A 26,910-nucleotide genomic window follows, 5' to 3' on the forward strand; every position below is an offset into this window, starting at 1 on the left:
GTGTGTGCCAGGACAGTGGGGTGCAAGGAGCACACATACCTCTCTCTGATTTGGAGGGGGCTGAGCGGGACGCGTTGGTGGCACAAGATGCTCTGACGCTGCAGGCAGGAGGGCTGGGGGGGGCTGAGGGTGTCCTCTTGCATGTCACGGGTGGCACAGGCGGGTGCCCCGAATGCCAGAGCACACAGGGAGGGTGGGCACCACCAACCTAACCCCCCCTCCGCCTTCTCACCCCCCCCAGGACCCCACCAACGGCTACTACAGCGTGAACACCTTTAAGGAGCACCACTCCACCCCCACCATCTCGCTGTCGGGCTGCCCTGCGGACCTGCGCCCGGCCAGCAAGCAACGGGTGCCCACCGGCATGTCCTTCACCAACATCTACAGCACCTTGAGCGGGCAGAGCCGCCTCTACGACTACAGCCAGCGCTTCGTGCTGGGCATGGGCAGCAGCTCCATCGAGCTGTGCGAGCGCGAGTTCCAGCGGGGCTCCATGAGCGACAGCAGCTCCTTCCTCGACACCCAGTGCGACAGCAGCATCAGCAGCAGCGGCAAGCAGGACGGCTACGTGCAGTTCGACAAGGCCAGCAAGGCCTCCGCCTCCTCCTCCCACCATTCCCAATCTTCTTCCCAAAACTCGGACCCCAGCCGGCCCCTGCAGAGGCGGATGCAGACGCACGTTTGAGCCCCTCCGGGGACGCTCGGGACCCTCCACGCGGGCGCCACGGCTTCGTGCTAGGACAGTCGCACCCGCCGGGAGCGGCGGTGGGAAGAGGCCGGATCCAGCCCCCCCACCCAAAGCGGGGCTGCGGGCTGGGGGACCGGCCAAACATCATTCCCCCCCCCCGGTACATGCTAAGCACAACCCCGCCGAGGACGCGCCGAGCCCCAGGGAGCCGTCCCCTCCACGGGGCTGGGGACGCCCCCGGCCCGACCACGCACCCCCCGCGCCTCCCCAGCCGCTCGCCTCCGCTTCCCGCTGCTCTCTCCCATCCGGCTCCTTCCCTTCCTTCTTGGTGTTCGGTGTCCATACTTATAGAGTCCGTTGCAGGGGGTTGGGGGGGGGGTGGGTGGGTTGGGGTCCCGCCACATGGGACAGGGTTCTGGGGGGGGGGGGGGGGACGGGACACACATTGGTGGGACAGGGACCCCCACCCCGGGAAGGGCCTCTCCGCGCTGTAATCGCGGGAGCGCAGGGCTGCGGTCAATACAAGAGGTGTTTCTCGTGGCACGCCTGGGCTGATGGCCGCCCCCGCAAGGACGCCGGCTCTTTTGGTGATGCTTCGCCCCAGCGCGGAGCCAGCCCCGAGCTTCGGGGGTGCCGCCGCCTTGCAGTGGGGTCTCCCCAGGGTGGGGGGGGGGAAGGGTCCCCCCCAGTTTGGGGACAGGGGCTGAGTGTGTGCCCAGTGGAAGAGGGAAACTGAGGCACAGGCAACCGGGGGCCCCGCAACCCTCACTGTGGGAGCCAGGAGATGGGGCATCACGCCAGGGACACAGCAGGTAAGGGGTAGCTGGGGGGGGGGGGGGGGGGGGGCACACTGGGCAGGGGGGGGGGAGTGTTGTGCACAACAGGGCTGGCCCCACTCCCCTGCCCCAGGCTCAGCCCCCTCCAGGAGCACCCAGCCCAGCCTCACCAAAACCTTTATTGGGTGGCAGCAGGAGCCCCCCCACCCCTCCATCCACAGGTCACAGGGGACACCCCCCCCCCGCACCCCCAGCCCCGCAGGGGGCAGAGGGGACCCAGCCCAAGGAGGGGGGGAGGGGGAGAAGGCACCAGTCAACCCCCCCTTTAGGGGGGGTACCCCCAAACCCCCATCCGCCTGGAGCCGAGCACCCCGCCAGCCCCCCACCCAAGGCCACTCATCCCCAACACTAATAGCACCCAGACCCCAGGGGAGGCTCTATGATAAATAAGCATTTAAATTAATTAAATTAAACTGCCCCCCCCCCCCCCCCCACAAAGGGCCCCAGTGGACCCCAAGGCAGGGCACCCCGGGGTGCCCCCGACCCAGGGGGGCTGTGGGGATGAGCCCCCACGCCAGCGCTAAGGCACAGGAGGGGGCCACCGAGTGAAAAGAAAATTAAAAGAAAAGGGGGGGGGGGGGGGGGGGGGGAAGTAGCAGGAATTAAATACCTAGGGGGAACCAGGGCAGGGAGGAGGCGACATGGGCCCCCAAGTGCTCCCCGCTCCCTGGGGGGTGTCCCAGGCCCCCCAAGATCAGCCCCTCAGCGGGGCCCTCGTCCAAATAGGAGGGAATTAAGGGAAAGCCCAGGGCAAGGGCTCCTGCCCCCCCTTTGTCATCCCCCCCCCCCCCCCCAGGCCTGCTGGGAGGGAGGACCCCCCCCACCCCAAAAATCCCTTTCCGTGTCCTCGGTAGCTTCAGTGCGTCGGTAGGAAAAGGCACCGGCCGCGATGCCGCGGCACGGCCCCCGCGGGGCTCCCTGCGCCCCCTCCCAAAAATTTGCCCCCCGCCCCGGGGGACCCGCGGTCCAGCGCGGGCCCCCCCCCGCCCCAGCCCCGTCCCTGCTCTCTCCAAGAGTCCCAGGGTGAGGTGACGGCGGCGACGAGGATGCTCTGCCCTCGGCCAGCTCCGGCCGTGCCGACGTGGTGTTCCCCCCTCTCCTGGGGGGGGGGGGACGACGACGCTGTCCCTGCGCGGCCCCCCACGTCCTCAGAAGTAGGTGAGGTTCTTGACGAGACCCAGCTCCAGCATCCTCTTGATGGCCACCGCCTCGTGCGAGACGTTGTGCTCCGACGCCTGCGGGATGGGGACGAGGCGGGGGGGGTGCCACGCATTTTCCTTCTGCCCCCTCCCAGACCTCCGCCCCGTCCACCCCACCGGCATTGAGTTGACCCTACGTTGTCACCTGAAGTGAGGAGCCCCCCCCCCCCCCCCAAAAAAAGGAGGGCCGTGACCCTGGCCAAGCCCCCCAGCCGTGAGCCCTTCTGCTCGCACGTAAAGCGGATCCAACTCTCCGCCGTGACTACAAAGACACGGGGCTACAGGGGAGAAGTTGGACGATGACCATCCCAAGGTGGACCTCAACACCCATCGTGGAAGGAGAGCGAGGGCTGCCTGTAGGGACAGCCTCCTGGGCTGCGATCCCCCCATCCCAGAGGAAAAATGGGGGTAAAACAGACAAAAAGTGGGGGTGGATACTTACCGCCATGGACTTGAGCGTGATCTGTTCGTAGTAGTGAATGGTCTGCTTCTTGTTGGCCGAATCGGGGTAGCCAAAGCCTGCGATGTGGACCAGGTCACAGAAGTGCAGCGCCAAGGTGATGGCCAACAACCCCGTGGTGGGCTTCTGGAGGGAGAGGGTGGAGGAGAAGACATACAGAGAGCCATGGCCTTCAGCGAGCTGCACGGGGACGGCCGGGGGGACCGGCGGGGAGGACATCACCCCTCAGCGGGGCGCAGGGTGACCGGCCATCCGCACCCCTTACCTGTTTGACCTTCCGTGGTTGCTTCATGGGGAGGTTGAGCAGTTTAGCAGCAGTTACTTCCATGTAATAAGGGTTGAGGATGCGCACTCGCTCCGGGTTGGCATCCCAGATCAACGGGGGCTGTCTCCAAAACCCTTTCCGAACCTGCAAGAGGATGACAGTCATGTCCAGCGGTATCCAATAAGAGAGATAGGTCCCCAAAGGTGGGGTGGGATGAGGGTGAGACCCGGTTCCCCGCCACGCTTACCCTCTTCTTGTCATTGAGGATGGCCTCCATCCACTGGAAGTCCATGGGTTTGAAGGGCACCAGCACCAGCAACGTGTCGGGGTTGTTCTCCGTCCTGGGGTTGAAGTGGGCCGACTCCGGGTAGAAGAGGCGCATGGTGGTCTTGGAGCCCACGTCCTGCTCATAACCGTGGACCGGGGCGTTGTTCAACCTTGGCAGGGGAGGGGGGGGGGGGACACGGGGACACGGCAGGCGTCAACTCCATCCGCAGGCGGCACTGGGGAGAGGTCAACGGGACAGACCCCGGGGCCATACCTGATCACAACGTCGTACGTGTTGATGGTCTCTCCCATGGAGCTGTTGCGGAGCCGGTGGCCGTTGCCCACCACCGCGCACCTCCGGCACTTCAGGCTGAGAGAGAAAAGCGCCGTCTCAACCAGACCTGCTCTAAAGCGAGGTGGTTTTAACCCCCGAGGGGGGAGGGGGTTAAGCCTGCATTGTCCACTCTGCAACGCCTCCCAGGTTCTGTCCACCATTCCTGGGTTGCAGAGGTTCATTTTGCCAGACCTTGGGCCCACAATGTGCAAATTTCCCCCTCCCAAGAGGGAGCAACAGAGAAGACAATGAAGAGAAAGACAGAAAAAGCCCCCAAACCCACCCCGGCGTTACCTCTGGATGCTCTCAGGCAGCGAGTAGTGGGTGATCGACAGCAAGCGCAGGAGGACGTCTTCTGCAAAGCAAGGGCAAGGAGGTGAGCAAGGCAGCTCCTGCCTGCTACAACGTCCTGGGTGCCTCCCCATCGCTGCCAGATCTCCTCCTGCCGTTAATCCCAGCTCTGCCCAGATCTGGGCAGATAATCCTTGGCTGGGGTTTAGTAAAGCCTGGTCCACCCTAAACCCTTTTATAGGGACCACACACACACAGGGCAAGTAGATACGTGCTGCAACGTCTAAAAAAATCAAGCAAACAACTTGCTAGGGAGGAGGAAAAAAAAAAAAAAAAAAAAAAAAGAAAATAGTCCCCGAAAAAAGTCAACCTGCAGATGTTTTTAATAAGAGGGAAGCTGAAAGCCCTGAGGAGCGGCAGCAGGACGGACAGATGGACGGACAGAAACCCACAGCAAGCGCTGCCGAGGCTTACCGCTTCCTTTTGTGCCGTAGGGCAGCTCATAGGGCGACGGCGTCTTCACCCAAAAATAGTCCTTCAGCTGCAAGAAGAGCGGGTGGTCCCTCGTGTAGCTGCCAAGGAGCAAAGGGCCGGTGAGACCGGGATGGGGGGACAGCACAGTGAGGGGGGGGCTGGTCCTGGCTCTGCATCCCCCCCCTTCTTGCTCCCAACCCTGATACTCACTTCCCGATGAGCTGCGCCGCTTTCTTTTCCACCTCCCCGAGGGGACACATCGTCTTGTTTTCTTGCACGGGGAAATAAAAGCTGTAAGGGAAGAGGTTAAGGGGAAAAAAAAAAAAAAAAAAAAAAATTATGCCTGCTCCTCTGCATTCCCCTCCTGGCACCGCCACAGTGGGATTCACGCAGCGCCGGGGATATTGCCAGCCAGATTTAAGGTCAGCTCTGCTTTGGGTATTTATTTGCTGGGCTTGCAGCCTTGCATCGGAAGAGGTCTCTCTTGCCCTGCTCATAGACCCCACGCTCTCCGCTTTCCTCGTCTCCATCGGCATCGCCGGGACTGGAAAGAGAGCTGGGTTTTCCCTTCCTCCCGGGCTCAGAAAAACACCGGCCTTTGCCAAAAAAACCCCGCAGAGCCCGACCGCCACCACACACCTAGGGGGAACCTCATACCGCGTCCCCCCACTCCTCCGGCAGCAGCCGAGGATGCTGCCACCTCCCCGGTCCCCCGGGATCCAGCGAGGCGATGCTCCGGCATCTCTGAGCGGGACGGGCAGGAGGATGCCGCCTCCCGAGAGCGAGGGAAAGGGCAGGAGGTCCTTTAAACCTTAATAAAAGCCACTCACAGCTGTATGTACCTGTCTTCCCGGTAGATCGAGTACCAAACCATCACCAGAAACAGCGCCAGCACCCCGAGTATCTTCCCTCCTGCGTGCCCAGAGCGGGGCGGGGGGGCAAGAGAAAAACACCGTGTCAAGCCGGTACCCTGGGGTCTGGATGGTCGGATGTTGGGGACCTGTGGCCCCCTGGGGATGTCCTGGTAGATCCAGGATTGCAGAGCCGTCCCCAGCAAAGCCTTCTACCCAGGGAGTGGCGGGGGCCTGGCTGACACAGTCGTGTCCCCCCCACCTCCCCCGAGAGAAGCGGCTCCGTGACGGAGCCAGGTTGGTTTTGTCCCGTGTCCAAAAGCCGCCATGCCATTTCCTCCTGTCCACCTCACGGCAAAGGCCGCGAGAACACATCCCTCTTCCCGGGTGCCTCCACCCCATTTTAATATCGCAAAGCCCAAGGGCTACCGGGTGCCTGAGCCCAAAGGATCAAGGACCCCAAAATCACCCTCCCCACTGCAACTTCGCCCATGATCCCAAATACTCCATCGCCCAACTGGAGCCACAGCAAAGCAGCATGCTACCCCAAAGCCAAATTTCCAAATGCAAATCCCCCAGGACCTTCATCCCTGCTGGGAAAGAGGGAGACGGGATCCACACACCCCCCCACACCCCCCAGCCGTGGGACTCACGAGACTTGTTGATCATTTTTATCAGCAGGAGAGGCATCAGGCGAGGGCCGGAGCTCTCATCGCGGCTGCCGCTGGTCACCTGCAGCGGGAAAAGAGGGAAAGGCATCAGATGAGGTTAAAATCCATCAGAGCCATCCCCCAAAAACCCCGTCCAAGAAGCATCCCCCCCTGCTTGCCCCATCCGCACCTCTGGATGAGCAAGGGGTCCCCAAGGGAGTTACTTCGATTTAAATTGGCGTTTCTCTGCCCCGCAGCCACCAAAGGTTTGATTTATACAGAGTTTATAAAGCCAGGCAAGCAGCCATAGTTCCCGAGAAGCCTCGGCTGTACAAGATAAATGCCAAAATTCAAAAGGAAAAACAAATAAACTAGAGAGAAAAAACGAGCCCCTGGTGGGGTTTCAACTGCAAAAACCCCGAAGCACCCAAATCGATGCCCATGGCGATGACTTGAGGGAGATTTTAAGCCCAGCCCCTGCTCAAGCATCCGACCGGCACCAGCCGCCCCAAGTATGAAGCCAAACGTGCCGCCACCGCGCCAGGCAGAAAGGGCAGGAGCAGCCAAGCGGAATCAAAGCAAAGAGCATCACGTACTTGGGGAACCTCCAACGCCTTTGATTCAACCATCCCGGCCCGGGGAAAGGGGGATGCCGCAAGCTTAATGCGCGCGCAAACGCCGGCCGGGGAAGCGGGGCGACTTTTTTCTTCCTCCGAAACCTCTCGCTCCTGGAATAAGGCAGCAAAGAGCCGTGGTCGGAGCCACCCCGGGACCAGCTCAGCCCCATCCCATTGTGACACAGCAAGGATGGAAAATTAACTTACCAGGTGGGAGAAGTTTTGGGGTACGTGGGAGACTTTGCTCCCTGATAAACTGCTCCCGAGGGATGTATCCTACTCTAAGCCCGGCTCAGAGCTGGGTTTGGCTTTGCCACCCTGTAACCGAGCTGCTCCCCACTCCGGACCGGCCACATCTCGGAAGAGGAGAGGATGACGTGTTAAATGCCCAGTCAAGAGAAAAGGTGCATGCCTGGGCTGGGCAATGGAAATCCTGGTCTCAAAGGATTAGTCACCTTGTTGGGGGGGTGGGGGCATTCATCTCAGCACCCCACCCTGCCTAACGAAGCGCCGTTAATGAACCTGACACCTGCCACCCGACGGGGCCATGTCCTTGCCCAGTCAAGAATGAGTCAAGAGCAGCGGCTTTTGGGGCAACACGTATCAAGAAAGAGGAGAAACGGGACCAAAGATGGTCCCACGAGAGCCAGGCTCTTCCCCTCCTCATCACTGGCTCCTGAAATTAAAAGGGCAGGAAGGGCAATTAAACCATGCTACAAGCAACGGGGTGGGATACGAAGCAAAGAAAACTGTCTGTTTTACAGCAAAGCAGAGGGATGGGGACAGGGAGAGCTGAGGTGGTACCCTGAGAAAGCGTCCGTCTCCCCCAAACCAGTTCTCCTCCATAAAACACGGATATCAAATCCCTTCCCGGTGAATCATGCCAAGGCTCAGCCCCGCCATCACCTGGGGACACCAAGAACGGGAAGCAAAACCATCCCCCCTTCCCAATTTACACCCTGGCGCTCATCCTGCATCGGTATTTCTGGCTCTATGAGTCCCTCCCGGCTTGGGAAGGAAAGGGAAGATTAAACCCACGATTGCATCTTCAAGGGTCGGAGCAAGCAGGGACAAGGAGCTGGGGAGTCTCACCCCTTTATATGTTACATTTGCTTGAAAAAAATAAAATTAAGGGGAAGTAAAAAACAGCTTGTGCTTTCTTGGGGTTTTTGGGTTTGGTTTTTTTTTTGGTTTTGTTTTTTTTTTTTTTCCCTAACAAAACTGGCCACAGAAGTCCCCTAGAGGAAATCAGCCGCTGCAGCTGGAGGCTGGCAATGCTCCTTGAGGGTCTGAGCATCCCCATTTGCCCAGGGCTAGGGTGCTGCTGGGCATCGGGCCCCAAATTTAGCACCAAATTTACCCCCCAGCTCTCTCCTTTGGTGCCAAATCACCCAGCTGAGCTTCCCACCGAGCGCTCTTCACCCCTCCCGCCGGCTTAAGATACTGGGAAAATCAAAATCCACTCTTACCCCCTGGTGTTTGCTTTTACATACTGGCTTGTTTTAAATTTTTTTTTTTTTTTTGAAGGCTTTATGATCTTTTCCCAGGCTTGTACGCACAAGCTGGGCCTGATGCAAAACTTATCTAAGACAAACACAGTTAATAATCCCCAAAGAAAACGAACGCTGTTTAGTGAAGCGTTTGGGGAATGTGGAAGAAAACAGAGCACACCCAGGCTACTCCCCGCAGAGGTGCTTTTGGAATCCATTCAAGCTCCCCCCAGCCTTGTGCTACCAGATCTGTAACCCAAACCAGAGCGACTACTTAAAGCAGAAAGATCCGAGCACCCTGAGCCAGCTCCTTCCATCCCGGGGACGCAGAGCTGGTGGACGGAGCAATGCTAAAGGGTCCCGCCAGTCCCCGCAGCATCCCTGCTCCCGCAGCATCCCTGGTCCCTTGCGGCATCCCCCGGTACCCCAATGCAGCATCACCGGCCAGTGGGGCGAGATTCGGCGCTCGCCTCCCTCCCGAAAGGGATCGCAGAATCATAGGATGGTTTGGGTTGGAAGGGACCTTTCAAGGTCATCTCGTCCAACCCCCCCTGCAGTGAGCAGGGACATCTTCAACTCGATCAGGTTGCTCAGAGCCCCGTCCAACCTGGCCTTAAATGTTTCCAGGGATGAGGCATCGACCACCTCTCTGGGCAACCTGTGCCAGTGTCTCACCACCCGCGTCGTAAACGATTTCTTCCTTCTATCTAGTCTAAATCTACTCTCCCAGCCTTCCCTCACAGGAGGGGTGTCCCAGCCCTCTGTTCGTGTCCCTCCTCTGGACCCACTCCAGCAGGTCCATGCCTTTCCTGTGCTGAGGACCCCAGAGCTGGACGCAGGACTGCGGGTCGGGTCTCACCAGAGCGGAGTAGAGGGGCAGAAGAGACGCAGGAACGCCTCGACCACCGCTCCCATGGGTTCAGTCCAGGGCATCGCCTCCCCCGCCAAGCCCCAGAGCTGGGGGGGGGGGGGGGGAAAGTCCCAGGTGGATTCAGCTCCCCACGCTTGGAAGAAGCAACCAAAAAAAGGCCCCTCTCTTTTGATGTCTGAGCAAGGCACCTCCAAAGCACCCCGGGGCCGAATATTATCGCTGCATAAATGACTTAAAAGCCCCGCCACCACCCCGTCTTCACGGCCAGGTCTCCCCTTCCCCAGCCCGCTGTTACGGGAAAGCCCCATCCCCAGGATGCTGCAGAGGCATCTCACGGCGAAGCCCCTCACCGAGTTTCCCCGTCTCCCTCAGACCCAGAGTGGGGTTTTGACTCCCAGTTTTGCCATGTCCCAGGAAAGACCCCAGGAGATCCCAGCAACAACCATGGGGACTGACCCTCCTGCTGCGCGGGTGACCTCGGACAAGCTCGTCCCTACATCTCCATCCATCCCCGTCTCCCTTTCCATGGCCTCGACGGCTCCAGCAGCTCTGGATTTAAGCCACATCAATCCACAAAGCAGCAGCAGGCACCGGCCAAGCTGCTCCCAGCCCACGTTCAGGGTGGGAGGGAATTTTAAAAAAATGCATTTAAAGCCATGGAGCAAGTGCAGAGGTGGGGGGTGATTACAAATCCCCCCACCCCATCCCAGCATGGGTGGACGGTGATCCCAGCCACCTGCTGCCATCCCAGCAAAGCATCCACGGACCAGGAGGCCACACAGCCAAAGCTCTTTGTACTTTTATGTTTCCACAGTAACCCATGGATTGGGAAAATAAAGCGTGACACAAGGCGAGGACACCTCTCCCGTGCTCCCGCCACCCCATCCCATCCCACACATCCATGGGGCACAGAGCCTCCCACTGCCCGGTCCAGCTTCCCCGGGTGAGAAGGATGCCCGTTGAAGAATGAGCATCTCCAACGGCTCACCCCAAAAAAACCATGCATTTATTTTTAACTGGAGCAGAGCTGGATTTGAAGGGATCGCACCCAAGGAAGGGTCGCACCGGCATTCCCTAGGGATTGACTCCCGGCAGCGGGAGCTGAAGGGAGGCAGACAGACAGACGGGACAGCACAGACCCATTTGACCCCAGGCGGACCATCTCTCCCGAGTCTTCAAGGCACACGGAGCGTTGCGGGGACCAGCAGGAGAGATCCTGCATTCCATTTTGAGGACAACAACCAGGATCGACCCCCAAGGAAGCGGTTTACAGCCCCGGGATCTTCCAAGCCCCCATCCCACGGGTTTTCTCCACGCGGTAGGGCTGGGATTGCCGGAGGAGCCTGGCAGATGCCGGCTTACCCCCTTGCACCGGCTCGCCCGCATCCTGCCTCGGCAAAACCAGCACGTGCCGGAGCCTGAACGCAACCTGGGAGGCGGCCGGGGGCGATCCTCCGGGGAAAGGATCCGGCCAACTCAAGGTGCTGCCTGGGCTTGGCTGAGCATCAAAGGTACCCAAATCTTCAGCCTGGCATCCCAAAGCTTCCTCGCCCCGGCTGCTGCGAGCTCCAGGTGCTTGAGGATTTTTTTTTTTTTTTCCAAGCTGAGAAGGAAACCGAGACACACAGCAGGGAGAAAAACCTTGAAGGTTTGCAAACCATCGCTGTTGCAAGGCCAAAAGGCAGCAGGGTCTGGATCTGGCCCCCCCAAGGGATGCTGCAGTGGGATGGGGATGCTGGCGGGGGGACCAGGGATGCTGGCAGAAAACGGCAGGGCAGAGCGATTACAAGAGCACAACCTGCAAGCACGGCAGCCCGGGAGCTGCGGGAAGCGATTGGGACACAGCACCACAAAAATCAATCCCGTTCGACACCAGCCATCGCCCCACTGAGGGCACAGAGAGCCAGCCCGTGCCGCCAATACCCACATTTATCCTATCCTATTTCCCCAGCACCGAGGTCAGACTGACAGGTCTGCAGCTCCCCAAATCCTCCTTCCAGCCCTTCTTGTAGGTAAGCGTCACATTTGCTAACCTCCAGTCAACCGGGACCTCCCCGGATAGCTGGGACTGCTGATAAATGATGGGAAGTGGCTCAGTGAGCACTTCCACCAGCTCCCTCAGTACCCTTGGGTGGATCCCATCCAGCCCCACAGACTTGTGTGTGTCAAAGTGGTGTAGCAGGTCCCTAACCATTTCCCCTGGGATTATGGGGGCTTCATTCTGCTCCCCATCCCCGTCTTCCAGCTCAGGGGGCTGGGTACCCCGAGAACAACGGGTCTTACTATTAAAGACTGAGGCAAAGAAGGCATTAAGTCCCTCAGCCTTTTCCCTCATCCTTCACCACCATGTTTCCCCCCACGTCCAATAAAGGATGGAGATTCTCCTTAACCCTCCTTTTGTTGCTAATGTATTTACAGAAACATTTTTTATTGTCTTTTACAGCAGTAGCCAGATTAAGATCTAGTTGGGCCTCGGCCCTTCTTATTTTCTCCCTGCATAACCTCACGACATCCTTGTAGTCCTCCTGAGTGGCTTGCCCCTTCTTCCAAAGGTCAGAAACTCTCCTTTTTTCCCCCCTGAGTTCTAGCCAAAGCTCTCTGTTCAGCCAGTCCAGTCTTCTTCCCCGCTGGCTCATCTCTCAGCACATGGGGACGGCCGGCTCCGGCGCCTTTGAGATTTCCTTCTTGAAGGACGTCCAGCCTTCCTGGACCCCTTTGCCTTTCAGGATGGCCTCCCAAGGGTCTCTGTCAAATGGGCTCCTAAACAGGCCAAAGTCTGCCCTCGGGAAGGCAGCAGTTCTGCTGACCCCCCTCCTTACTTCTCCAACAATCAAAAACTATCATTTCGTGATCGCTGTGCCCAAGACAGCCCCCGACCATCCCATCACCCACAGGTCCATCTCTGTTCACAAACAAGTCCAGCAGGATGCCTTCCCTTGTTGGCTCACTCTCCAAGTCAGGAAGCCTTCCACACACTCCAGGAACCTCTTTCCTCTCTGCTACATCGTATTTCCAGCAGACATCTGCCAAGTTGAAGTCCCCCACGAGAAGAAGGGCTAGCGCTTGTGAGACTTCTCCCAGCTGCTTATGGAATATTTCATCTGCCTCTTCATCCTGGTTGGGTGGTCTATAACAGACTCCCACCGTGGTATCTGCCTTGTTGGCCTTCCCCCCCGACTCTTGCCCATAACCACTCAACTCTATCATCGCCATCATTAAACTCTAGACAATCAAAACACTCCCTAACATACAGGGAGTTTGGAGAGGCAGCGCTGGTTCCTTAGCCCATGGTACCCTAGGCATACACACAATACCCCGGCCAAAGATTTAGGATAAGGAAAAAAAAAAAACCCAACACCTTGTTGGCCTTAACAATCTAAGCCTCAACAAAACATTTACCTGTGACGAGAGTGCAATTTCAGAGGTGGCAACAGCAAACAAGCTCAGGTAGGAAGAGTTATTTCCACGGCGGCAGCAGGTCCCCAAAATAAATCCAGGCTGCTCCTGCCTTTCCACAGCACTGTTAGTTTCAAGGTGCTCGGGAGCTGAAACCCGATTCAGGCCAGCACTGCTGCCATCCTCTCCTCTCCCCCTATTTTTTTTTAATCCTTGCAGCAGGAAAAACAAAGGGATGGGACCCAAATCCCTTCCTACAGCTCCAGAATGCTGGCTGCATGGGTATACCTGAGCATTCCATGCCTCCGGGGTAACGCCATGCCATCAAAGGAGCTACAGGGCTCCTCCTCTATGCGTTAGCCTACATTATTACGGGTTATATCTTATTATTTATATTATACAGGTTTAATCACTCTTTTCCTATTTAAAAAAAAAAAAAAAAAACCAACTCTTTCTTGCCAGATGTGGCTCGCTACAACTTGGAGTTTATAGCCGAGCTGCCTGAGGAAAGCCGAGCCACCCACGGGAGGAAAACACCACGCTAACGAGATGAGGGTGGGCATCCACCAGTGTCGATTTTATACCCGTGGGATTTCATCGCCAAGTCCCCGGCATCAATCCGGCCACCCCCTCCTTCTGCCGGTCCCCGGTTGCCACCATCGTCACCTTGTTGCCGTGTTTGCTCCCCAGCACCTCCATCCTCTCGGGGACTGCCCGGGGATGCAGGCAACAACAGCGAAAATGGCTTTGGCAACGCAGCTTTGCGCCTGTGCTTCGGTCTAACACCCCCCCCCCCCGCCCCAAAAAAAGGCAGCAGAAAGAGGAAGGCAGCAAGCTGGGGGTGCAGGCAGGGGGAAGGCAGCCTCTCTCCCCGCTGCCTTCTCCCCCAGGAGCAGCAGGCAAAGCATCCGCAGGCAGCACCCCCTCCCTCACGGTTGGGACGCGAACGGTCCAGGGAGGTGAAAAACTAAACCATCGAGATGCTCCAGCCCATCTCCAACCCCAACCCAAGCAACGCCCGGCTTCAAGCCCAGCTCTCCGGGGAAAGGGGGTGGGAAATGAAGGGATCACGACCCCCAGCGCCGAGTTATCCCACAGGCAGCTACCATCCCCAGTGGCTTTTGACTACAGTGGTCCCCTTTTAGGGACTCAAAAGCCTTCTGCCCAGTCGCCATCCCCTTTGCAAGGCTCCAAGCACCACCTTAAACCCCCCGCCATGGCAGCCCTGTGGTTTCCCTGCCATTTCCTCCACGCCTCCTCTTTTGTGCTGGCAAACAGGCCAGTTTTGGGGTAGCATAACCTCTAAAGTAACCCCACCCTTGAGCTTTGGTCCTCCGGCCCCGAAACCTCTGGGGTAAACCAGACGGATTTACTCCCCTGCCCCTACTCCGGCACGCTTGTGCAACTCCCCTGCTCTTTTCTCCCATGTTATCGGCCACGGCGGAAAATACCCGTAAAATAACCCGCTCCATCACTTTGCGCCCCCAGCATCGCCTCAGTGCTCCATTAATCCCATCAGCCACGCCAGGAGGAGGATGCTTGTGTCAGGGAGACCTTTTCCAGCATTCCCGGCAGCGGGAGAAGCCGAAGCCGGTCCCCGTTGGGATGATGATAAGCTGGCGGGGGGGGGTCACGGCTACTTACGGTCTGTCCTCTCAGTCCAGGCAGGAGCTCGGCGGGATCTACGAGGCCATCCTCTCTTCCCCTAGCAAAGGGAAAAGGGAGAACATCCTTAGGGCTACGGCAACCCACACGGGCAGCGCACGAGGGACCCTTCGCTCGGCAGCCACCCGCCCGCGGAGGATCCAGCGGATCCGTACTGATCCCTACCCGGGGCAGCGCCAAGCACCAGTGGCGAACCAGCCCCAGGGGACCAGCAGAAGGGCCCCAAAAAGCCATCACGTGTGCCAGAGGATATCTGCGCTCCCCGCAAAGCCACCCACCTCCTCCGGCTCCGGCAGCACCTAGGGCTGGGCTTCCAGCTGCTTTTAAGGAGGAGGCGCGGCAGTTCGGAGCCCAGACCTCACCGCCGGTTTCCCCAACACCTCTTGGCCTTTCCCACCGAAATCCCCTTCCGTGGCTCACTCGGATTTTTAGGAAGCGGGTGATGCACCTTCCCAGGGAAAGGCGGATGCTCACCCTGGGATGCTGCGTGGCTCCGCTGCCTTCCCCCACGGAGGATGCTCCTTAATCCCACATCTTCAGCATCTCTTCCCCCCGAATTTCCCAGATTACACATCCTCACCCTGTGCTATAATATCCTTACAATTTGGGGAAGGAAAAACCCTACCAACAAGCTGCCACACACAGAAACCCTTCTGCTGTGCTGCCTCTCAAAAAAGAGCCTCTCTGCAGGGACAGCTGCCCTGCATCCAGCTTAATTACCCCAGCTAATGAGCAGCAAGGTGGGGTGAAGGGGGAAAATGAGCCAGCCAGGTGAAGTGAGTTCATTGCCATCTCGATTAGCAGTTAGGAGTCAGCTTTGTTTTTCCCTCCTGCACCGGTGGAATGGATGGAGGATGGCGGGAGTCACGGCTCTCCCCAAAAAACCACGTGAGGAACAATCTCAGCCCAGTTCGGTGCAAGGAAGGGTGAAGCAGATGGGGAAGGATGGCCTGGACAGGACCAGCAAGGTTCTCTCCACAGCTGGTGCTCCAGCCCTGGCAGGGAAGATGATTCCAAGGGGAAACTCTGAAGGGCAGGAGGTTTCCTTACCTCTCTCCATCTCCTCCAGCCAGAAAAAGCAAAGACAAGAGATGCTGGGGGCCGCCAAGTTGGTCGAAGCCTTCCCTAAGGCATGCTTCCCTCTCAATGCCCCGTTAATTTTAACGAAGAGGGTATGTCCCTGTGCAAGGGATGGGGAAGGAAACCGCGGAGCATCTCCAAGATGGTTTCTCCTATCATCGAGGCTGGGTAGTTCTCCCCAGGGACGAGGCTTTCCGCAGATGCCCTGGGAGGACAAGGGATGGCTCCGTCCCAGCACCACACCTTCCCTCTCCAGCCAAAGCAGCTCTGCTTTCTCCTACCTCCACCATTTGCCGAGGGGAGCAATTAAACCAGAGGGCTTGGCGCAATCAACAGCCAAACCAGATGCACTCGGGGCCGCTTTGCAAGTGCCCAAAAAAATTCACCTTCCTGCACCAGGGTCTCTCCGGCAGCCCTGAATCCACCGGAGCATCCAACATCGCTGCCGACAAGGAGCCTTTTTATTTAGAGCCATGAATTATAGGATCTGCTAACAAGGTTAAAGTCTCCTCGGGGAGCTCCTGCTAAAGCACTTCATGGCACAGCATCAGCCCCTGCCCGTACAGAGGATGAGGAGGATGCTCAGAGCTGCCTGGGGGTGGGCAAGCCGATGCCTCCTTCCCCACTGCATCCTCCCGGGAGGATGCTGCAGCCCTGGATTGGGATCCAAGGTCTTGCCTGAAGCTGGTCTTTCCAGCTCAACTGGAAGAGCCAGGAGCCGGATCTCTGCCGGTCTCCCCGGGATTGTTTTCCAGCTTCTTCCCCCACCATCGGCCGATGCAATCGGCTGTTCCCAGCCCAAGGTCCAGAAAAAAAACCATCGCGGTTCAGGCATCCGCCAGGTCGAGAGCTGCCATCTCCACCACTCGCCGCAGGCAGCTCAACCCATCTGGCAGCTGATCCCGGCAGGAAATGAATGTCCCGTATCCCAGAGCCCTCAAAAAACCCTAAACGAGCTGAATTTTGCTCCTTTTCTTCCCCAGGCTCCCAGCTATGCTGCCCGCCTCAGTTTCCCCTCCTGCCTATCCGGCTGTGTTTAAATAACTATTTCCAAATTTCAGGGGGGAGGGGAAAGGCACCTCGTGCTCACTCCCCAACGTCTCCCTTCCGTGATGCTCGTGGCTTCGGGCGGAAGAAAACAAAAACCCAACGGCTGCATCCCCTCCCTTATTAAAGAGTAAATCCAGCCAGGATCAGTCCTTTGAGGGGCTCAGCCCCGGTGCAGGAGCGTCCCCAGGGGGGTACAGGCATTTTCAGGACTTGCACAGGCAGGAGGGGACACGCGTGGGGCAGGGACGAGCCACCGAATCCCTCCCCCGTCCATCATCCTCCCCATTAAGGAGCAGAACCCCCCCCCCCGGGGGCTGTTAAAAAAAAGAGGAGGGGGAGATGGAGACGGCATTTTTCCTTCCACCAGCCAGACCTGAAGCAAGGCAGCCGTCCGTCTGTCCGTCCATCGGCGCTCCATCGCCGGCGCCAGTCTCCCTCGGTTAAAATTACCTCCCGAGGGGGGAGAGAGCAAAAACCAGGCTGGGAGGGGAATAAAATCCAGGTGAGCTCATCCTCCTCCTCCTCCTCTGGAGAAAACATCTCTACTTGGCATGAGCGAGGTGTTTCCAAGCCCGGCACATCCCTCACGTCACCCCAATCGCTATCGCCCCGGGACCAGGAGCTTATTCATTCGGCAGGTATTTAGCGGGAGATAATACGGCCACTTCCCAACCATCCTTTGGCTGAGCCAAAGGTGTAATTCTGGTGTGGGATGCGATTTTTCGGTAGAGGTTTCCCTGCTGATCCTCACCCCAGCATCCCAGCGGATGCTCTGTGGCCAGGAGAGCACGGAAGAGCCACCACCAGCAGGACCCCCATCCTCCACCCCAACTGTTTTTTTTATTAAATTAATAATTTGTTGGATTTATTAAATTATTAAAAATAAAATTTTATTTAAAAAACATAATTTAATAAACCTATTGCTGTTAAATCCCCGAGAATGGGAAGAAAAGCAAAGCTACCCGGCCAAGCTGGATTATCTGAAGCAGTGACCGACCTAAAAATAAACGACCGCTATTTAAGGACGAGCCTCCTGCGATTACCCCCCCCAAAAAAAAAAAACTAAAAGGAAAAAACAGATGTGAGAAATCACTACTGTTTCCAAGCTGGGGTGTTTAGCATCACCCATCAGACAAAAAAAAAAAAATCCTATTTGGGGTTTATTTCTTAGCAAAATTCTGTGCTTCCAAGAGAAGAGCATTCCCAGGCTTAAAGCTGCTGATTTACAGACACCCCATACATTGAGCCAGGCAAATAAATAATTAAGATTTAAATATGCGTTTGCATAATACAGATAATCTGTCAATTTAACTTGTAAATGCAGTCAGAATTAAGCAGCGACTTTGTTAATTAGGTAGCAAAGGGGCCTGGGAAGCCCCAGCTCCACAGCAGACGCTGAAGAACCATAAGGATGCTAAAGCCGAATTTGCTGGGGGATGCAGGGGCTCGGCAGTGTGACCAGGCGTTGGGGCAGGTTTTATCCTCCCCCTCCCCTAACGCAGCGCTGGGGCACCAAACCCTTGCGTTCACCTATATTTTTATTGCAAAAGCCCCTGTAACAGCTCCAGCCCTTCATCAGGAGCTGCCTGTACCTTCCCGTTCTGCCTGCACCGAAAGCTGCAAGGGCTACCATCGCCACACGATAAAAAAAAGGCAGCGGAAAAAGAGCCTGGGGTAATATTTTTGAGGACGAATCACATATTTTTTTGTTGCGTAAATAGCAACAAAAGCCGGGCTCTTGGCCACCCTCGGCTCCCCCCACCCCAAAAACGAGAGCTCGCTACCCAGACCCTGCCTGGGAGGGAAACCTGTTGAGCCCGTATGTGCGTGAACAGACGGTTCTTTGTGATTTTTTTTTTTTTTCCCCCTTCTTCTTCTATTTTTTGTTTTGAAGCGGCACTGGTTATTGTACAGGGAGGGACCAGAGGAGTTCCCAGCCCTTGGCGCGGTTCCTGACGCCTTGTTCTCCGCTTTAACCCAGCGCTGGGAAGGCAGCATCGCATTTAACCCCTAAAGCCCTTCGCTCCCCTTAGTTTTTGACACCCTCCCCCCCATCCCACACTCCGGTCCTCCTTCGGTCCTTCTTCCCCTTATTTCTCACTTTCCACCCCATTTTTCCCCATGATGCCCCAGCACTCTCCTCCATTCCCAACCCAGGCGGGTCCGGATCCATCCTCGTGCCGTAAATTCCCACCCCACGAACACTACACTGGGGGGGGGGGGGGGGTTGGACAAGCCCGACGGCCACGGAGCTGCCGGGATGGGGTTTTAATACCCGGACAGGGGTGGTTTATTATCCACCGTGGGGATGCTCGGCTGGCAGAGTGCATACAGCATCAGCAAAGCCCCAGAGCAGCAGGTTTGCAGCGTTAAAGCAGCCTCAGCTCTTGCTCAGCGCTTTCCTGCCTCAGTTTCCCCCCATTTTGGGGCTCAGGGAAGCTCTACCCAGTCAACAGCAGAGGCAGGGGATGCGGCAGGGACCGCGAGCCCCAAACTCCAGCCCAAGTCATATATATATATCTACATGATTTTTTTTTTAAAAAGGAAATTAAAAAACCACCCGATAGAAATGTCGCAAGCGACTCAAAACCTGACACAGGATCTGACCCGGAGCTCCGGCTTGTGCAAGGCCACAGGGTGAGTTGTAACCTCTCGCCAGTGGCATTACTCTCTGGTTAAAAAAACTGAGGCTTGGCTGAGTCAGCCCGGCCGGATATCGGGATCTTGAATCCGGCCGGGAAAACTTCGGCGAGGCTGCCGGCGAGCTGGGGGAGACATTTTGCGAGGGGAAGAAACGAAACAGGAACAGCATCTGGAAGCGATTGGAGGCGAGGAGCCTCTCCCAGGCGCAGCGGGGAATTCCAGCGGCGTGAGCTCAGGTTAAAGCCTCCTTCGCAGACCCAGGATTAGAAAAAAAAAAACCCCAAGCTTCAGCATATATATTTTTAAACCTGCAAATAATGAAGTAAAGGCAGCCAGCTCCCCACTCAGTCCTACCTGGACACGGCTTTGCGATTTAGGTTGTTTCTGATTTGCAATAACAAAAAAAAAACCAAACCCAAAAAAGAAGATAAATGTCTCCGTAGATTTGTTGATATAATTTTGCAGGCATGGCATAGGGAGGAGAGTCCTCCTCTGGCGCTGCATTGTTTAAAATAGCCTTGCTTTGCGTTACGATGCGCCCCTGCACCATCCTTCCCCTGGGACCGCTGTATCGCACCTCTGAGCATCCCTCGCCGGCACGGGCTGCATCCCACAACGGTCCTTGAACGGCAGCGGCTCAGCAAACCCAGGAGCATCCCAGCATCCTCGGGACGGCATCGTAGAGCCGATGGAGGATGCCATCCTAGCTTAGACGGAGTGGTCCCTCCACGAGGGACCGATGCGGCGGGGAGCCCCCGGTCCCCTCCAGCCATCCCTGAGCCCGTGGAACAGGGACCGGCAGCACCCGTGGGTGGTCAAACTGGACACCCCAGTAGAGCACGTGCCATGCCAGGATGGTGACCCCGGCCACTCCATGCCACCCAGCGTGGTGGCACGGGCAGGCTGCCTGCCAATGCCCCCCTCTGCAGTTCCGCCGTGCCCTTTTGCACGGCCGGCACGTAAATATGCGCCTTAAAACCAAAAAATACCTCAACCACACGTTAACACCCACATCGAGATATAACTAACTTGCCCGTTACTAATATAAACCACCTGCGTGGCAGCTTGCGCGCTCAAGAAGTCCCAAGCATCCCACCGAAGCGATGCCGGCAAACCTGCACCCCGTCTCTCTTTGAGCCAGAGCAATTTATTGCAGGGCGGGATCCACGGGCGATGTGCAGAATCCGGCCCCGTCTGCCAACGCCTACCAAATCCCGCTCCCCCAAAATTGCCGCTTCAGCCCCACCGCGCACCGAACACCCGGAGCCGAGCGCTCGCCTGAAGAATCCTTCCCACCTCCATCGCTCCCACCCACCTTCCCGGCAGTTCGGCGGTCCCCATCCCGCGCCGATCCACAGCACGGCAGAGCCGCACCAGCCGGGAGCAATGTCCGCCGGCGATGCCGGTACTGCAGCTTGGCAGCCTCCGGCAGACGGTGAAACACATCCTGGAGAGGAGCCGCAGCCCGCGCCGGACCAAAACCACTCTGAGCATCCGCCAGTCCGAAGCAAAACCAGGACGGAGGGTGGCTCCTTCTCCAGTTTCGCCGTTCCCCGCTGGCCAAATCCCCTTCCCCTTCCTTCAAGGAAACTTTCCAGCCCAACCCAGTCATATGCAAGGGGTCAGCAAGTGGAAATGCAAAAGGTTAGCAAGACCGGTGCTTCCCCCCCCCCCCCCCCCCCCCCCCCCCAAGAAGACACAGGCTTTTCCTAGAAAAAGCTCAATAAACATGAGGATCGCGGCCGGAGGAAGGAGAAGCCACCAGTGTCCAAGTGCAAGAGGAAGGCGAGGGGAGGTTAAAAAGAAACACCAAAAACAGAGAACCAGACGTTACAAACAGCAGCGTGAAAGTGTCATATCATTTCCTCTTCTTGCTGCAAAACCGAAACTGCTCGCGCGAGCGTCCTCGATGGCTTCGTACGAGGGTCACTGGCCCCAGCCCAGGGTTCCTAGCCTGCGATGGGGAAAACGGGATGGGGTGTCCACAGGGATGTGGGCAAAGACGGGATGCCAACTCTGCAGGAGGGCCACCACATCCCTACTCCTTACACAGCCATCATGCTACGCCCAGAGAAAACAACCAAAAGGGGAAAAAATTAAATAAAATAAATTATATTTTAAAAAAGCATGATAGGAAAAGCTCTTGGGAACAAGACTCCCAGCCCAAACCAGCTCTGAAATACTCAGGACTAAAGCAACGGGACCACGGCCTTATACAAGAGAATAAGCAACAGAGTATGTGGGATTTAGAGATATCACCAAATAATTAGTTTTAATTAGTGGGATTCAACCCGAGAATCACTGCTGGCCGAACACACACACACCCCCCCCCCCGAAAACAGGCACGTGGAGGGCCCCGGTCTCACTTGGCATTCCTGCATCCTGCAGCCTGGCATCCACCTTTGATGTTGGTTGCAAGCATGGGGGTGTCCCAAGCTATAAAAATACAGGCTTGAAGATGTAAGTATGGTTGCTCCAGAGTTTAAAACGGACTTAAATAGAAGTTTTCACTCCACGGGTGGGTTTTCACTCCGTGGGTGGGTTAGGGACCGGGAGGATGCTCTGGTCACCGTTGTGGTCGCAGCTCTGGAAGACACCCTACTCACAGATCTCCATGGTGGACATTCCTTAAAATTAGTGTCAACAGACAGTTCCTTCTCTTATATTTACATTTGCAGAGCCCTTAGCCCCTATCCTCGTGGGATTCGATGCCTTGCTGTAGCAGTTGCTATTAAATCACTGCCTGGAGGTGGAGGAGCAAGCAGCTCCCTAATGATACAGATAATTAAGCACAGGGGTTAAGGAGAGTCCAGGAAAGCGCGTTGATCCCATCCCACAGCTTATAACGATGTTAGGAGTTCATTATAGGTTGGACGTGTCTTTAGGAGCCAGGATAGGAAGAGGAGACCTCACACCTGCAGGACAGCCAGCACCGGAGCTGGAGGCAGCATCTCCTGGGATGATTCCACCTCCGAGTCCTCTGCTCAAGATCCCGGCTCTTCCCAGGCTGGGATCCGGCACGTGCTACGGAAAGCCGCGATGCAACGCAACGGGAATGGCAACGCACTTTGCAGAGTTGAAACGCAAGTCGTCTGCAGCCAGCAGTGCCAGTGCGTCCCCCCGCACGGCTGATCCCTGACCCCAAAGCTCCAGACCAAGACCAGTGACCAGCATGGACCCCCCACCTGCTCCAGCCCCTTAAGCAAAGGGAGAAGGTTCTCTGTGCACACTTAAAATCATCAGCTCCATCACCAGTCCGGGGTTCTGCCCTGCCCGGGGTGTCCGTCCCGTGTCACTCTGCCCTGCCACTCACCACGGAAAGCCTCAGCGGAGGCAGCTGGCAAAGCCAGGGTAATCCCTCTTCTCCGCCGCCAGCCTCTTCATCTCCGAGAGCGGTCGGAGGGAGAGCCCGGCAGAGAAAACCGGCAAATTCAGCAGGGCTTTCCCAAAAGCTCCACCGCGAGACTTTAATTAGCTCATCTCGCTAAGAGATGGGGACGGGAGTCGCCGAGCAGCCTGGCACCAGCCCACCAACCCACCGGGCATCGCTCTATTAACTCGATGGGGAGAGACACATCCCATGCCCGGTGTCAAAGCCGAGGAGCACAAAAAAAAAGCCCCCGGAGGAAGATTTTCCTTTGTTGTCAGCTCCCCAGAACAATAAAACCCCGTCGGTTCACCCTGCGAAAGACCTGACATTGAAAGTCCTTTTTCTGCTGCCGTGGGGCAAGCATCCTCATCTCCCCCCAGGAACGAGCTGGTCCCGTGGGAGAAGAGGGCTCCGGGAGCACGCGATGGGGTGGGATGGGGTTTATCAGCATCCTGCACCAGGACACCCGGATCCCGCTCCCGGCACCTCCGTCCACACTGGGATCGTCCCCTCCTACCCCTTTGGGATCACCGGGCTACTGGAGCACATCCGTCAACCGGTCAGAGAACGCTCGGGGACAGAAAAGCAAAAAAAAAAGCTCAGACCGCTTAAATAAATCACCCTCAACCTGCGCCTCTGCGAGAGCGAGACCGTCCAGAGCCGCACACGGGGCACGTCCTCCCCTCCCCAGGGCCTCCGGGAGGATTCTCCCTTCCTTACACCGGCGCCCGGGCATTAATATCGCACATACCCATCGAAACGAGCCCCCCGCACGCTATCGGGAGATGCCAGAAACTCTCTTGCCGGGGGTCTTGGCGTGGGTTCGCCTTCCTTAGGGGCGGCCGTGGGCAGGAGCGATGCCGAAGGCCGGTTTTTCCCCGCGAGACGCAGGGGTTTTGTTTTGCCGGGAACCGGGCGGTAGCAGCTGGAAGGGCATCGCAAGAGCGGGGGCTTTCCTCTCGCCGCTGCCCGCGCATGCTTCGCCACCTGGAAGCTCAACCGTGCTCTAATTAATTACGCTAATTAGAAAAATAATAATTAAAAAGAACAAAACAAAACACAGAAATAAAGCCGCTTTCTCGCTTTCCGGCGTGGCGCGCTCACCGGGGCATCGATGCCGATGGCGTGGGATGCATCGGTGGGGGTCCAAGCTTGGGTTAACGGGGGGGGGGGGGGGGGGTGTGTCTCCCCCTCTATCCCCAATTTGCACCCCCCCTGTGCAAAAGCTGCCTGGGAGCTGCAAAGCAGGCAGCCCTGCCTGTCCTGCCGCCCTCCCAGCATGGACCACCCCCCCAATACCTCCAGCCCCCCCCCCCAATAAAAGCTACGGGGCTTTTGCTTGCAACCCCCCCCCCCCCCTTTTTTGCTCAACCCCCCCGGCTCGCAAACCCACTTGCAGCGGAGACACGGAGGCGGGGGGGGGGGGGGGGACACACGGACACGGGGGGGGGACGACCCTACAGACTCACCATGGGGCGGGCGTGGGGGGGTCCGGTGCGGGATGCCGGAGCCAGCCCGGGGATGCATGGATGGATGGATGGATGGATGGACGGACAGACGGACGGGGGAGGGGGCACGCTTGCGCACAGAGCCGGGATGGGAGGGAGGGAGGGAGGGAGGGAGGGAAGGGAAGAGCATCCCGGGAGCTGGAAGCACTCCGTTCCCCCCCCCCTCCAGGCAGTGGAGAGGTGGGGGAATACAACCACCCCTCCCCACCCCATACCCAGCGGACCCCCAAAAATCACAGCGCTGGGGGGCCCAGGCAAACTTGGGGTGCGCTCAGCCCCCCCCCCCCTCCTTGGCACAAATCTCGCCAACACCCCCCCCCCCCCAATGAAGAGCAGCTCACAGCAAATTTTGGGGGGGGGGGCAAAGCTTTTTGGGGGGTTCACACCGTTCCCCCATCGAATCCGCCAGCCGAAGCACCGTGAGATGGCATGCAGAGGATCTGGGGATGGCTTGGCTTCAAATCAGCGACTTAATATTGTTTGGGAGGGTTTTTTATTTTTTTCCCCACAGAGAAATTTAATTCCCACGGCAGGAATGCCCCATGCCCAGCCATCTCGGTCTCCCATGGGATTTCATTTCCATCCCATCATCACGATACACAAAATGCAGCAGCCGACCCCCCCCCAAGGCTTTTATTTCTATCGTCCAAAATCCATCCCTCCTGCACCGGGGTGGGGTTTTGCCAATCCCCAAGATAATTAGCAATATTAATGCTGATTTTTACATGGGAAATAATGTGAAATATTGCCTCCAGTAGCAGGCAGCTTGTAGCTGAAGGCAGCAAGGTTTGGTCCCCTTTACCAGGCTGGAAAGCAAGAGCTAGCGGGAACTTGGAGGGCACCAGCCCCATTTGAAGACCGACACGTCCAGTGCCGACAATATTAATTGGTAAAATACCTGTTGAGCTGATGGCTCTGGTATTGCCAAGGCTAATTGAGCAACCACATCAATATTTGAAGAGCATCCTCGCTTTGTCAGTCAACCTATGTAGGATGAGGTTTTCTTGCTGGCAAGATGCGAGGTAACGGGGCAGAGAGTTTTACCCGTGGTGACAGGCGAGCCTGCCATAATTAGGCTTTAATTGCCACCAGCTTGTAGACAATCCCAGGGTAATTATTGGGGCTGCAGCTCAGCAGGGAGGGAGCTGGGATTTGCTTGAAGGATATTTAGACCCTTCGGTCTCTTGTGTTCCCCTGCTAGGTTTATTGCATCTGAAAACAATAAACAGTGTTCAATAAAACTCCAGCAATAATAATGCATCCCAAATGTCTATTTTTACCATGCCCCCAAGACAGAATATTAAAAGAGGCTGCAAAAGCTTTGCTTCTCAGCATCTTCTCAGTCCGCAGCTCCCTCCTGCTGGTGATGGTGGGATGGGCTCGTTTTGGGGTGATGGCCTCCATCCCTGAGCATCCCCCCACGACCACAGCCTGTGGTAGCATCAACAGGGCCAAAAGCAGAAGAAAAGCCCTTGCAGAGATGCAAACCCAGCATCGGGGAGCTACTCCAGCTCCACGTTTCCCACGTGAGCTGCCTTGCCCAGACCTCCGCGCCGAGAGGTCTTGGTGCTGTGGCTTGAGCTTCACCAAGGTTTGGGGAAACGATGGTGATCCTGAACGCCAGTTGCGACCACCCCATAGGAAACTCAGGACGTCTAAGCGCACCGGTCATGCATCCACGGGGCAGGTACGGGGTGCCTGCCTTGCCTACTCACATCTCCTCGGGTAACCCATCTCCCAAGGGACCCCTTGGGTGGACCCGAAGACCAACAAAGAACTTCCACTGGCCACCACAGCTCCAGTAGACAACGCGGTTTTAAAACCCACCAGAAAATACCATGCTTTGGAAACACATTTGCTGCCTTAGCAGAATGCCACAAGCTTTCGCTGGGTAGTTAGTCATTGCTAATGACTACACCCTGCCCTAATATTTAATTTACAAAGGATAAATTGCCAGTTAGATTAATTCAGCATGATGAGCGCCGAGTAATTTGGAGAAGAAAAGGAGGGGGGGAAATCCTGGCTGTTTGAGAATTGAATTTGTAACGAGCTCTGCCATCACCCAGTCCAAAGCTATTCGGAAATCACATCAATAAAATCGTTTAGAAAATGCCCCGTCCACAGCAGCGAGGAACGGGACCATGTTCTTGCCCCACAAGTGCACGGGCAGAGGTTTCGCCATCCCAGGGTGGCCTGGCGCCATCACACCGCAACCAAAACGCTCCCGAAAGGGTGATGAGGACAAAGCAGGAACCAGGCGAGCATGATCTATTAATAAAGGAGGAGCAGGGATGCCCTCGGCCAGGCTCGCAGCATCTGCTCGAGAGGGACAAGAATGGGGCGATTCATGCCCAGCACAAGCCGGCTTTGTCCTGCCGACCACCTCGGGCTCACCCTTCCTCAACCCATAGCCTAGAAATGCTGTCTGGTTTTGCAAAGCCAGCCCCAGGACCTCAATAAATCCTTTGAAGGCTCCAGCCATAGATCCATCAAAATGCATCCCCCTGCCCTTTTCTCTTGGGGCAGGCAGGGACAGCCCTCGTCCTGGGCTCCACATATCTCCCCTGCTCCCAGAGGAGATGGGTGATGGCCCGGCAGCGCGCTTTCTAGTCTCCCAGGAGAAACAATTCCTCCAGCCGGAGCAGACAGATGGTCTGCAGAAGATGTGCTGCTTGGTCGTCTGCCACAGCCCTCAAAAAGCCTGTTTTCAGGACAGGTTTGGTTTGGGATTTTGGTTTGGTTTTTTTTTTTTTTTAATACCTGAAGAACAGGGAAGCTTCCTGGGTGACAGGATGGTCCCATCTGTTGTTTAACCATCTTCATTCTTGGGCTGGCCTGGGTGGGTACATGAAACCGTGATGTTCCCTCACCCAGGGAGACCGAGCTTCTTGGCACAGAAAACGCT

At 57.1% G+C, this 26,910-nt stretch overlaps 2 protein-coding genes across 32 annotated transcripts in view; one reads left to right on the plus strand and one right to left on the minus strand.

The window, feature by feature from the left end:
* Positions 1-1,261, plus strand: part of KIRREL3 (kirre like nephrin family adhesion molecule 3) — a 341,383-nt gene extending 340,122 nt beyond the window's left edge. For all 12 annotated transcript variants that reach the window (XM_030022476.2, XM_030022467.2, XM_030022469.2 and 9 more), the window contains one exon: positions 242-1,261. In XM_030022476.2, coding sequence (XP_029878336.1) covers positions 242-685 — 444 coding nt within the window. In that variant the 3' untranslated portion in view covers positions 686-1,261. The remainder of the gene's footprint in view (positions 1-241) is intronic.
* A 1,268-nt stretch (positions 1,262-2,529) lies between these two features.
* ST3GAL4 (ST3 beta-galactoside alpha-2,3-sialyltransferase 4) lies at positions 2,530-24,070 on the minus strand. 20 transcript variants are annotated; one of them, XM_041125341.1, is made up of 15 exons: positions 20,443-20,615; positions 19,075-19,374; positions 16,858-16,964; positions 14,334-14,394; positions 6,912-7,043; positions 6,319-6,397; positions 5,645-5,726; positions 5,025-5,105; positions 4,815-4,912; positions 4,344-4,404; positions 3,990-4,085; positions 3,696-3,885; positions 3,449-3,592; positions 3,166-3,309; positions 2,530-2,759 (listed from the first exon to the last, which is right to left on the minus strand). In XM_041125341.1, exons 2-15 carry the CDS (start codon positions 19,294-19,296, stop codon positions 2,673-2,675), a joined length of 1,584 nt encoding a protein of 527 aa, XP_040981275.1. In that variant the 5' UTR covers positions 19,297-19,374; positions 20,443-20,615; the 3' UTR covers positions 2,530-2,672. The 20 variants fall into 20 exon arrangements, with proteins under 20 accessions (XP_040981275.1, XP_040981274.1, XP_029878338.1 ...); XM_041125340.1 differs by lacking the exon at positions 20,443-20,615 and adding an exon at positions 19,482-20,425; XM_030022478.1 differs by lacking the exons at positions 16,858-16,964; positions 19,075-19,374; positions 20,443-20,615 and adding exons at positions 23,249-23,484; positions 23,967-24,056.
* Positions 24,071-26,910: the final 2,840 nt, after the last annotated feature.

The sequence above is a fragment of the Aquila chrysaetos genome, chromosome 8, assembly GCF_900496995.4.
Source record: "Aquila chrysaetos chrysaetos chromosome 8, bAquChr1.4, whole genome shotgun sequence".
Taxonomy (NCBI): domain Eukaryota; kingdom Metazoa; phylum Chordata; class Aves; order Accipitriformes; family Accipitridae; genus Aquila; species Aquila chrysaetos.

Bases quoted from the DNA above. Each gene is read 5' to 3' on its own strand.
- ST3GAL4 (XM_041125338.1), bottom strand. From the start codon at position 20,739: ATGACTGGGTTGGGCTGGAAAGTTTCCTTGAAGGAAGGGGAAGGGGAT. The intron at 16,965-20,442 runs GTGGGTGGGAGC...TTCCCCTCCCAG, and splicing joins ACCGCCGAACTGCCGGGAAG to CCTGGTTTTTGCTCTCTCCC. The intron at 14,395-16,857 runs GTCTGGCTGGTG...TCCCTTTGCTAG, and splicing joins GGACGGCTGCCTTGCTTCAG to GGGAAGAGAGGATGGCCTCG.